The 12,262-nt window shown below is 47.4% G+C and overlaps 1 protein-coding gene across 1 annotated transcript in view; it reads right to left on the reverse strand.

Moving 5' to 3' along the window:
* Positions 1–557: 557 nt before the first annotated feature.
* Kibra (WW and C2 domain containing protein kibra) overlaps positions 558–12,262 on the reverse strand; it is a 37,087-nt gene continuing 25,382 nt past the window's right edge. The window contains 5 exon segments of the mRNA XM_077703195.1: positions 558–1,396; positions 2,668–2,783; positions 2,875–2,948; positions 5,940–6,108; positions 6,560–6,658. Coding sequence (XP_077559321.1) covers positions 1,219–1,396; positions 2,668–2,783; positions 2,875–2,948; positions 5,940–6,108; positions 6,560–6,658 — 636 coding nt within the window. The 3' untranslated portion in view covers positions 558–1,218.

The following is a 12,262-nucleotide window of genomic DNA, read 5'->3' on the forward strand; positions in this document are numbered from 1 at the left end:
GCGCCTGTGGCTCACGAGCCGCGTCGTTGCGAATTTCTGTGAATTTCCATGTAACGAAGGAAATTACGAGTTTTACCGACTTTGTTACATCGAGGTTCAACTATTAATAGAGAAAAGTGGGAGGCATCTTCATATTCCAAAAAGCCGCAGCTATCGCTGCTGCTCTGGCCCAACTGACTGGTTCTCAAGCCATTAGCTGGTCAGCCCACTTTCCCACTGTTCTGGGGAAAGTGGTGGGTGCATTCCCATACAGGGTGGTATGTGGACCCCTGTACAGTGCAGGCAGGGCAGCTGTAGGGGTATGTTGTTGGAGGTATATGGTGGAGGGCAGGGGTACAGGGGGACAAAAATGACAAGTGTTCCATCGTGCTACTTCACAGCACCCTGCAGCATTCAAGTGAACATTTATGCTTTCACATTTGCAGCTCTTCGCATTAGGTGTCCTCAGATTTGTCCTTTATATCACTCCAATAAGCCTTTTCTTCCCCCCTACGTGCACGTTCAAAAGCAGCACACATTGCTGTGCAGTACTGCATCCTCCCTCTTGAGAGAAAAAGGTGGGACATAGCTACGACAGTTTTCTACCTTTATTGTCCGAAAAGTGGAGGGTGTGTTTTCACAGGCACAGACGTCTTGGTGCGGTCGGCCCAGATGGTGTGGAGAGAGAGGCAGAGAGAGAGAGAGAGAGAGAAAAATAAGTCCAGGCACTGGTGGTGGTGGTAGTGATGTTACAATGCAGCTCCTTCCTGTACACCTTAGGGCCAACAGCACCAATCCCCTTTTGTACTTTATCACAATAATAATTATACAAAAAAACACACACACAAAGGGCTTCCAAATAATTTACAGCAGGCACCACAGGAGCGCTTTAAGGGCACTTCTGTGGCAGAGAGGTAAGGCTTGTTGGTGGGCAGCGGCGCTTCGCAAGTGTCCCTGACCGAAGCCGTTGCGCGGATGGGAGGGTCCTCGGCGCGCCGTGGCTGGCGGAGTGGAGGGCGGGAGGTGTAGGTGGTCTCAGGTACGTACACGCAGGCCCTGCGCAGAGGACGAGGGCTCTTCGGGGCACTCGGCGGCAGCGGCGGTGGTCGGCCGTGGTCTTGCTAGCCCACGAGGCGGGGCCTTCCAGGAGGCCGTACTTTGATCGAGGAGTTCCAACAGGCAGCCCCTGCGGGGCGCCACTTGGGCAGACAGCGCACTCTAGGCACTTGAGCTTCAATGTCACACCTGCACGCCAAGCACAGGGTCCACGGTGTACTCGTAGCGTTGTGGGGCAGCCGGCTGGGGTGACGACGCTGCCGAGGCGCCGGTGGGCGTTGCTTCTTCCTCGGCAATGTCGGCCTCGGGCGGAAGCACGGGAACGGTGGACTGAGCCCGCGTGAAAAACGCCATCTTCTCCCTAGGAAGGGGAAATGTAAAGAAAACAATGTTTCACGCCGTCCATCAAATCAGACCATCATGTAATACAGCCTCACAAGTCAATAGGCAAGCCATAACAGACTACTGTAAAGCCCCGAGAGAGCGCCCTCCCCCGAAACATCGCCCACTCCCCTTTAGTGGCGAAATATTCAATTTACTAAAAGACCCCAAAGATCGCCCACCCCCTAAAATCGATGGCTTTAGCGCCAATGAGTAAACAAAATAAATGCGAATCATCCATTCATGTGTTGATGCGGTCACTTATCTGTCCTTTCTGCACTTGACGAGAAAGTTTGCTCATGTTGTATCTTTCCCTGATACCTCCGTAGATTTGGTTGGTGGTGCGGCCACTTTTTTGTAGTTTTTCGCACCTGATCCGAAAGATCGCCCCTTCCGCACTTTTCACTTGATATCTCTCTACTTTGGGTGGGCGTTCTTTCGGAACTTTACGGTAGGTCATCCTGCTCCTCACTAACACTACTCCTCCTCTTTTCTCCAGGAGAGGAACCCCCTCTTCCCCCTCCCAAAACAATAAAACTAAGGCACCCGTCCCTCCCTAACATGAATAACAAATAGAGCAGGAGATTTTTGGCCACATGAGCAACAGATATAATAAAAGGTTCTGGCCAACATATCAATTAAACGTTCACTGTAAGATGAACAGCAGACATTTTATTTGACGTGGATGCTATGCTAGGCCAAAGGCTAGGAATAAGGGCACCAAATTAGCTTCAACAAGGATCTGAGCAAATGTGCGCATTCCAGGATTGCCTATGGGGAAACCAAACAGCTTTGGCTACCAGGCCACCACAGCAAGTAGGAATGAACTTTGATACACCAAGTGTGTTACGTCCTCTACTGGGGCTACGACTGGTACATTTCAATAACGAGGCCTGACTCAAGACATTTGTACACACATAAGTACTGCTGGAGTGTTTTCCTGCTTGAAAAATAGCACAGCTTAGGTTTGTACCCCAATCGCTACAAATTAAGCGCAAAAGAAAAGAGAGGTTGAAGGAGAAAGCCCACAAATGGGGGGTCAACCAAGAAAGTTTATGGAAATAACACCGTGGTGCTTTTACGATTTAAACCAGTTGCTAGGGCAGCATATTCTGTTCACAGGCTGTTTACACTCATTTTCTCGGCTACTTTCCCCAGGAAGCTTCATTATCCACGCCGTGGCAGACACTTCACAAAACGTGAAAGGACCAAAAGTAGAAACAGCAAGAGCAGAGAGAGGGAGAGACGCACTTGAAGAAGGCCATGTCAGGCTGTTTCTTGCGGCTCTTGCGCAACCTGTAGATCTCCCGAGAGGTCTTCTTGAGCAACTTTTCAGTCTTCTTCTCCTCCACTGTTTGCCTTGAGGCCTGAAACGGTAGCATTGGCACGGGTCTTGCAAAGGGCCTTCCGTCACCACTACCATGCTGTGTTACAGAATGGGGGGAGGAGGAGCCTTACTTGGCGATCGGCCACCGCCAACACTTGTCGCAGTTGTTCGTCATCGGCTAGCCATGCGGGTATCTCCGTTTCCCCTGGGCAAGGAAACAAACGAGCATTCCTTCAGCTGAGTCCTCGCAGAGCACAGAATGAATTTTAGAAAAATGCATAGGGTATAGGTTTCGTCCACAAAATAGCACAGACCAATGTTCACCACGATATTTCATCTCACACAAATGACGTCAATGCATCACTGCGTGAAATATTTACATTAGAGGAAATGATGAGCAAGGAATTATGCTCCTCTACAACAGCTAATAGGTTACTTTTGTCAGCATCTGTTTGCATACCACATTGGTTATGGGGTCCCACGATGTCATTTTCTCAAAGGCAAGCGCTCCCAGGGCGGTGAGCAGGGTAAGGTACGCAACGCTGGCTTGTATAAACATCCGTGATCGGTAAAGGTGCTGGCCCTCATGATTGGCTAAAGTGCATCACTAATTGTATCAGCCTTACTTCATCTACTGAACGCCGACATGTTTGAACGAGAAAAGGAAACTGGATGTTAGTGATGAGCCCAACCAGAAAATGGATGAGTGGCCTGGCAAGCAGAACTGCAAGTCCTCAACAAACGCACCGCCCACCACACCGCTGCTGTGCACTGGAATATTGAGCTCTGCTTCATGCTTGCAACCACTGGACCAAAAAGTTAATACGACCTTCAAGTCGGGTTTCCACAAGTGTGTCATCAGTCAACTTCTAAATTTCTGCATGAAGGGGGGACACTGCTCTTAAAAAAACTTCTTAATTTTCAAGTAAACTCTGTGAAACTTCTCAGCCTTGCTGCTTTTCCCCACTGATTTTTAATATGGCATCAATTTTTAGTCGGTCAATTAGTTATTGAGATAATTAGAGATAATTAGTAATTTTTGGAGGAACAATAGACAAAACGGTGTTAGTCATAGCACTGTAATCTTTACATTTTCTAACACTATGAACAATGGTGAATGAAACCGCTTAGAACTAATTTACAGCTCATTAAACTTTGGTGGCACTAGTGGCATGGAACCATTTTGAGTGCCCATTTCAAACACCAAAGTTTAATGAGCTATAAAATTAGTTACAAGTGGTTAAGCGGTTAAGAAACCACTTCTCTTATTGCATTCACCAGTGTTCATAGTGTTAGAAAATTAAAGATTACAGTTTTATGGCTAACACTGCTTTGTCTTCCTCCAAAAATGGTTAATCACCTCTAATTATCTTCGGAACTAATCGATTTACTCAAAAAATAATGCCAGATTTGAAACCAGTGGGGGAAAATCAGCAAGACTGAGAAGTTTCACAGGGTTTACTTGAAATTTAAAATAAATAGTTTTACGAGCCATGTCCCCCCTGAAGTGCCTAACAATAATCATATATGGCTACCAACATGCAACAAAGGTGCATAGTCCTGCAAACACCATAGCCAACTGCTTTAGGCATGCCTTATTTGGTGCCAACATTGATGATAACCGCAATGATCTGGGTGCTGCTGCCAACGAGGGTGCTGCAGGCAACCAAGCCCTAGCGTCACAAGACATTCTTCTGCACAAATGCTAGCAGCGTCAATGTTGACACGTAGACAACAGGAAAGTCTATAGATGCAGAGGTTGTAGAAGCTGTGAAGGGAGTGCCTAACAAGGACAGAAGTGAATGTGTCAACAATAGCTAGGAGCTGAATTTTTAGCATGCTCACGTCATCTTCGAGTGATCAGTTGCCTGAAGATGATGTGGTGAAAATCAATCAAGGACTTCCTTACTGCAACATGAGCCCTACCAGCTAGGTAGAGCATTCAATGATGTCCCGTTCCGCGTGAATAAAGTGGTAAATGCTTGCTGTCATTTGTTTTCGCATGGCAGGCTGCTGCCTCATTCAGTGGAGAGTATAGGTTGTATTCACTGGCATGGAACGCATGCGGGCAACCATGCGTGTGCGCCGTCGCTGGTTTGGGCTCCACGAGATGGCAGTCATTGCCCGTGCTGGTACCCAAAAAAGAATAGCACATGACAGCAACAGCTTTTCAATGTTCCAAACTGTGCCCCACCGAATGCAAAGTAATGCCTCGACGCAAAATACTCAGCTATGCATTAGAGGGCACTCGTGTCGACATCCGTGGTTGCAGGCGATTGCAGTGTCAGCCTCTTGCGTGTTGTGTCGCTTTTGTTCGTAGCCGGGGTTTCATTCTTCGGTGATGCGAAGTTCTCAATGACAAGAAGAGTGCCACCACATAATGCGAGTGCGGTTAATAATGATATATCTTTCGACACCACCGCCATGAATCGGATGAAACGGGGCGGACGACACACACCGTTTTTCTTTTTCTGCGAGGTGCAGGCGCATTGGCACAAGCCACGCCAAGTCTAGGCCGAAGTGGCAGACACGGCGGTTTCCAGTGTTGCCAAGAGAAGAAATCGCCCGCTAGACTTTTCAGTGACTACCATCTATATCTTCCTCGACTAGGTGTTCCAACAAAGATGACCTCATTCTCTTCCCGGCCGGCTTGTTCATTGGCAGCAGCTGTGGACAATGGCTATAAGAAACTAATGGCTATAACGAGGCAGTTAGAAATCCCCCTCCAACTTCATTATAACAAGGTTTTACTGCAGTGCGATACAATTAATAACTCAATACACAAAATGCATTTTTACAGAGATGCCACCCAACAGTTTGATACAGGCAACCATGATAAGTGCCGGATTGCAACGTATAGGTGGTATTCAGTGAAAAGTTTAGCTGTCAATTTCTTTGCTTGGCACTGCTGGAAACGGCCACGGACATGGCCAATGCGCCACAGACATGGTGTGGCTTGTGCCACTGCACCCGCACGCCAGGAGAGAGAGAGAAAAAAAGAGCCAAGGCATTACTTTCTGTTCGGTGGGGTAGAGTTTGCAATGTCCAACACACACCATGAGCTGCTTAGCACGGACAAGTACCGCCATCTCGCGGAGCCCGACGTAACCAGTGATGGCACACTCACATGGTTGCCTGCATGCGTGCCTTGCCAGTGGATACAAGCTATAAGCAGGCGCTGGGCCTGCAATCGCACCTCGTGCCTTGGTGTCCTCGAGGCGCCTCTTCATCTCCCTGAGGCGCGTCAGGTCCTCCTGCAGCAGCTGCAGCCGCGTCTGCGACGCCTGCAGGTCCAGGGCCAAGTCCAGGGACGTCCGCGACCCCGCCGAGTGGCCCGGCGCCCCCTGGCCGCCCTGGGCTGCCGACTGCTGCAGGCACAGCAGTGCAGTGAGAGCCGCTTTGAACCACCACACATGGCCGGGAGGTTATCACACTTGTGACAATAAAAAACTACAGGCTACTGAGCCAGCACAACAGCATACTACTGCACCAACCTTACTCTGCCCACTGAATGCTGATATTTTGTTGTTGATGATGATGATCATTACAACTTTAATTGTGCATGGCCACCGAAGGGCAAACAGCACCAAAACAAAACCCGACATTTTCACACTATGGATGGTCGCACGTCTTGGCATCAGCAAAATTCAAAGATACGGCAGTTTGAGTGTAACTGAAAACTTGGAACTCGTACTGCCTTCGTCCCCATTTTTTCCCACAACAAAATGGACAGTCCTCACTCAGAAAGGGCAGCGAAAGTAGGACTGGAGTGTAGCTTGTGCGCCATTGTCACTGCCAGGTTCTTTCCTGCCTCACCTTCTTGCAGCGCAGGCTCCTCCGTTCCATGGCGTTCCTGTGGAAGGGACCGCTCTTTCGATACAAGGGCATGGCACTGTCGCTGTCGCTGCGGTTGAGCTGCAGGTGAAAAGAGAACCACTTCCTTAACAAAGCGATGGTAAGGAAAAAATTTCCTATGCAGATGCAGAGCTGACCATACACCGCCAGAACAGAATGACAAATGCCTAGGCTTGTGCGAATATTCAGTGGTTTCGAATATTCCAACGAATATTGCAGTATTCGAATCCGCTTTGACTCGAATTTAAAATTTCCGATATTTCGAAGTATTTGGGGTGAACGAATATCAAAACTGCGTTCAAGTTTCGGTTTCATTAGGCAAGCCGCAGTGCCATTGACACCAGGCCTACATCTTGACTACATGTGAAGCCAAGACAAGCTAAGCCACATTCAGTTTTTTCACACGATTCACGCGCGTCGGCGTTGCGCATGCGTTTTTTCGGCGCCCGCGTCGATGATTCCACGCCCGCGGCAACATCTACCTTGGCTAGAAATTGAGGCGCGCGCCTTATGGCGGCGGTTTCGAAGCGGTCGAGACAGCTGGCTGGCTCCGCCGGGTATGTTTAGGCTTACCACCCTGGCAGCTATTGAATGGGCTCTTCCACTAGCGGCGCGGATGATGTTTTATAGTACCGTTTTCACCCACGTTATAAGCTCCTTTACCGCACAAAAAACTTCGTGCATGCTTTGAGCGGCATTTTAGAGAGCGCTTAAAAGCGGTCGGTCGAGCTCCCGACACCACTTCGCGGCCGAAGCTGCCACCATGTTGTCGCCACCGACCGCGCAGCGTGTGGGTGGTTCCGTGGCAGGTCAGCGCGCCTGTGACGTGCGCGGCGCGTTTTCGCGAGCAGAAAACAACAGCCCAGCCGTTCCTGGAGGAAGAGCGACAAAGAGGGGAGAGAGAGCCCGTACGTCGCCGTCGCTTGCTCGCTCGGCGGTCGGGTGCCTCACTGGCTCGGTCGTATCATCCGCCGGGCCGCGCAGGCCCGTTCGTAAGAGACGAAATTTTTCCCATTACAAACAATCCGATTTCGCCGGGACTTATCAGATATTCGTATTATCCCGAAGTGCGTACCACCCAAAAACCTATCATCAAGATTCCACTGTATAGAACTTTTTTATGAGGTATAGAACTTTTTTATGAAGGTCCCGCCAGGCCCGGAAGCTCAGTGACACCTGACAGCTATTCGAATTCGCTTCGAAAGTATTCGACCCCAAAGACTATTCGCTTCAAACTAAAATATTACTATTCGCACAAGCCTACAAATGCCACATTGCAATTCAGTATGATTGGAATAAATTCTTGAATTAGAGGTAGCGGGCCAGTGTTGCGTTGGCGAGGCGCATAAAAGCACAAAGCAAGGAAGGAGAAGACAGGTCTACTTCCCACTAAGGGGGGAAAAATCAGAAAGTTGCAGTAAAGGCGGGAGGGGCGAGAGAGAGAGAGAGAGAGAGAGAGAGAGAGAGAGAGAGAGAGAGAGAGAGAGAGAGAGAGAGAGAGAGAGAGAGAGAGAGAGAGAGAGAGAGAGAGAGAGAGAGAGAGCTATGGCGGACCTAGTAGTGTGAAGACCTCTCAGCTGTCTAGGATATCCAAAAGTACACAAGCACGATCTGAGACTGAACCAATTAAGGGGAGAAGTGGCTTTCAAAATCAACTTTTTTATTTCTTTGTGGATTTTGATGAAAATTGGCACAGCAACTGGAAATGCTTCCGTGATAACACCATAAAAATTTCAAACTAATATTTTGAAAACTTTTTTATGTATTAAATTTTCTTTCTGTTCCGCTTGTACCGAGCTTGAGCGGCTTATAAAACATGATAGAAAACTTGTTCGAAGTGCTTTGCATTCCCAAATGAATGGACGAGGTCGTGACAGTTTTAGAATTTTTTTTTACAACACAATGTTTTTTAGTTTTTATTTTTTTTAAAGGTTAATGTGCAATAGGCATGTCTGTGAACGATTATTTGAATAAAAAAAATCACAAAAAACAAATCTGGAAAACCAAAAGTGTCACGACCTGAACTGTTCATGCAACGGAATCAAAATAGACCCAGCGGTCACAAAGAAATCCCTGGTACAAGCGACACAGGTGGCAAAAAAAACTGTTTTGAGAAAACGGCTTCCGAAGTTGCAACATAGGTTTCACTTATCAAAAGTCGTCACGGTTGTAGCCTTTCATGTCCTTTTGAACATGGGGCTTCTGGAATGCCTTTCCTTGAAATTGGAGTGCCTTTTACAGCCTTTCTCTTTCCAGAAAACATCATTTTCAGCTCCTCTGTGAAGAGTACATACCCCACTTTGCAGACCAAATGAAGGGGGAGATGGGTTTCAATGGGCTTTCAATGCAAAGTAGGTTAGCTGGTTGGCTGTATCACACTGAACAGCCTCCTTTTGCAGTGTTGTCACCATGGCAACAAGTTAGGCATTTTTTTTACTTAAATTTGAACATTTTTGGCTTTTTTTATGTTTTATCATCTTGCCTGGCACAGCAACTTAGTACTCATACGTGCAGGTGTTCATTGCCAAAAGTTTGCATACCACAAGGATGAAAATGAGCTACTTTGAAGCTTCGTAGAGTATTCTGCATAACTCCCAACTTCAATGCAAGAGCATATTTTTTACTACTTTTGACATTCAAGGCATCCAATATTTCTCGCAGCAAAGCCAGTATGCCCTAAGCAATGGTATCAATAATTTCACTAAAAAATCACTGTTAAATGCTGCGACAGTAACCTACATTTTTAATGCAGAGAACATATTTTTATTCCTATATTACTAACTCAAACCTGTTTGCATGAAAATTACAAGTGCACGGGAAACGTTGCGCAAGAAAGGCGATATGGCTCGCGCGCATTGCAGCGCACGCTTACCGCGACATATCGAACTTTGATTATACCTGATATGGCTGGTCAGGTCGCTTTTAAGATTAAATCTAACGTCGCAGGCATTAATTACAACTACTGGCGTTCAATCGTAACCGGTTGCCCAGTCATGTGCTGCTCCAATGCGCGTCGGCTATGCCGTGCGCGCCGCAGCGTTTGACGCGTCGACCGTTTCTTTCTCAAGGCTAGCGAGCCCACAGTCAAAACACAGCAATAACTAAGCGTGTAAACATCGCAAACCCGACTAAAAGTTCACTTCACGAACCGCTATCGCAAGCGCGCACACCGCGTCACCCTCCGGGGTCTGGCGACGGTAGAGTCACGCGCACCACGAAGCGTCCGGTGACCTCCTCCTTTCGAGCCACACAACTTCCTGTAATCTGGCTCGTTATCTCCGGCATTCCCACCGCGATAACGTCCGTGTTGAATACCATAGATTGAACAGAAACTCGGCCGAGCGAAGCGGCGAAAATGAACTCGAACCGCTCGCTACGCAGCTCAGGCGGCCGCCATCTTGCGTTGCGCCCGTGACATCCAATCAGGAGGGTCGTTGTTCTGCGCCCCGACCGGAGGACCAATAGCGCTTCAGCATGTATTTCTAGCTTCGTTTGTGCGTCGTTTCTTTTCTCTGCCGTTTGTGCGTTTGTGAATGAACGAAGATAAAAGAGACGAGCGGAACCGGAAAGACGATCGCTCGGCCGATCTAACCATATCAAAATGGCCGCGCCCGGTGGCACCGTTGCGGAGATAGAGCGCTCCGAAAATTGCTGTTTTTTCGCCCTTTTGCGCTGATAGTTTGTCACCGCGCCCGACAAAAGTATTTTTTTATGCCACTTTGCGACGCTTTTCAGCCTAAAAACTTTGCAGACGCATAGAATAGGAAACACTGAAGCCGAATATGTGGGTTTCAAAAAAACGATGTTTTGGTCATTTTTCCGAAGTTGAAAGCCGCGTCCCCCCTTAAGAATAGGGCATATCATCAGCAGGCTTTTGTCTTGAGGGGGGTAAACTAGTTGCATTGCGGGGGAAAGGGAGAGGGTGGGGGAATGGGGCAATTGTGCTGGCGTGGTGGAGGAGGGGGCAGGAAGAGCCCCTCTTACATCCCCCTGCCGATGCCCAAGGTATACCATGATACCATTACACTCATCAGTGGCTAAGGCGTTGCGCTGCTGAGCACGAGGTCGCGGGTTCGATTCCCGGCCGCGGCGGCCGCTTTTCTGATGGAGGCGAAAAGCAAAAACGCCCGTGTGTACGAGATTTCGGCGCACGATAAAGATCCCCAGGTGGTCAAAATTAATCCGGAGCCCTCCACTACGGCGCGCCTCATCGCCTGCGTTGCGTCGGCGCGTTAAACCCCACAATCAATCAATCATTACACTCAAAAGCTTCATTTCTGAGTGAGATTATAATTCAAATAATCCCTTTAAATTCAGTTTAAATAACACAAATTTTTTGAGCACAGTCTCACTGTAACCACAATATAGTTTAGCACAGTTATCTTTAGCGAAGTAAATTAGAAAATCTGTTTCGCACTTTCAAGGAGGCAATTCCAAAAGCTGTTCAGGGTTCGTACGGGCTTCAAAAGCAAAAATTCAAGGGTTTTCAAGGACTTTCAAGGACCACAAAACACATTTTCAAGGTCCCCATTTTATGTTTTATCTGGGAATATTTATAACTTTTTCAACAAAATGCAAAATTTTGATATTGCCTAATACCTAAGAACATTAATGCACATTTAGATAGGTCCTATGGGTTCATGAATGCTCCCCCAGCTTTATTTTTTTTTCATATATTTATATTTAGAGGTTTTTCTTTTTTCTTGGTGTTTTGCTGAGGCTGTTTGATTTCAAAACTTAGTTAATGTTGCCTGCATCTCCTGCTTTGTCAGCAAGAGTATCAGCTGAAATTAACTCAGCAAGTGTTGCTGCAAGGCAGGATGAACTATGTACACGTTCACCATTTGCACGTAAAAGCAAGCAGATGGAGCGTATGAGGCACAGCAAACATGCAATGAAAGGCCTTCCACAGACTAAATGGAACATGCAAGATAGAGAACAGAAGCCAGCTTTCACGGGATTGTATCGTGACATGACTTCTATTGAGGAGTGCTGCTCCCAATGTTGCCTCGTAATAATGAGAATCCACAACTCGTAATTTCACGCAATACACTGAAACTTGATTGTTACAATGTTTCTTTACATTTTTAACACCTAAAATTCACGACAAACACTTTAAATTCTTGTAAAAAGACAGGGCCATTGGTTACCTCCAGAAAAATCAAGGGTTTTCAAGGACCCTTTAAAAATTCCAGGACTTTCCAGGCCTTGACATTTACACTTCTAAATTCAATTGTTTTCAAGGTTTTCAAGGACCTGTGCGAACCTTGCTGTTATTGCCAGAAATTTGTAGAACCTCTGCGATTTCCACTAAACTTGTTCAAACCCCCCCATCTGCAGACTGGCAGAGCTTGCATTCTAACCCCACAGTGGGTTTCAAAAATTTTACAGAAAACATGTACTAGCCAGGTCAATGTGCAGAAAAAGCAACTCTGGAGCTTTTACCATAATACCCCAGTCACACGGGCATTTTCAATCTGGACTCAAGTGAAGCGCGATTGACTTTCCAAGCACGCCCGACGCACCGCCACTGCTACACGGCACGTTTCGATCTTGACTGAGTAGGTGCACCACCGGTTGCACTCATGTACGCCAGACGACGCCAAAAATGTACTTTGCTGCAGGCGTTTGGTAACCCTGTGCGGTCGTAGGCATACATAACTG

The sequence above is a fragment of the Haemaphysalis longicornis genome, unplaced genomic scaffold (assembly GCF_048455015.1).
Source record: "Haemaphysalis longicornis isolate Haplotype H1 unplaced genomic scaffold, Haemaphysalis longicornis Haplotype H1 scaffold_3, whole genome shotgun sequence".
NCBI classification, from domain to species: Eukaryota; Metazoa; Arthropoda; class Arachnida; order Ixodida; family Ixodidae; genus Haemaphysalis; species Haemaphysalis longicornis.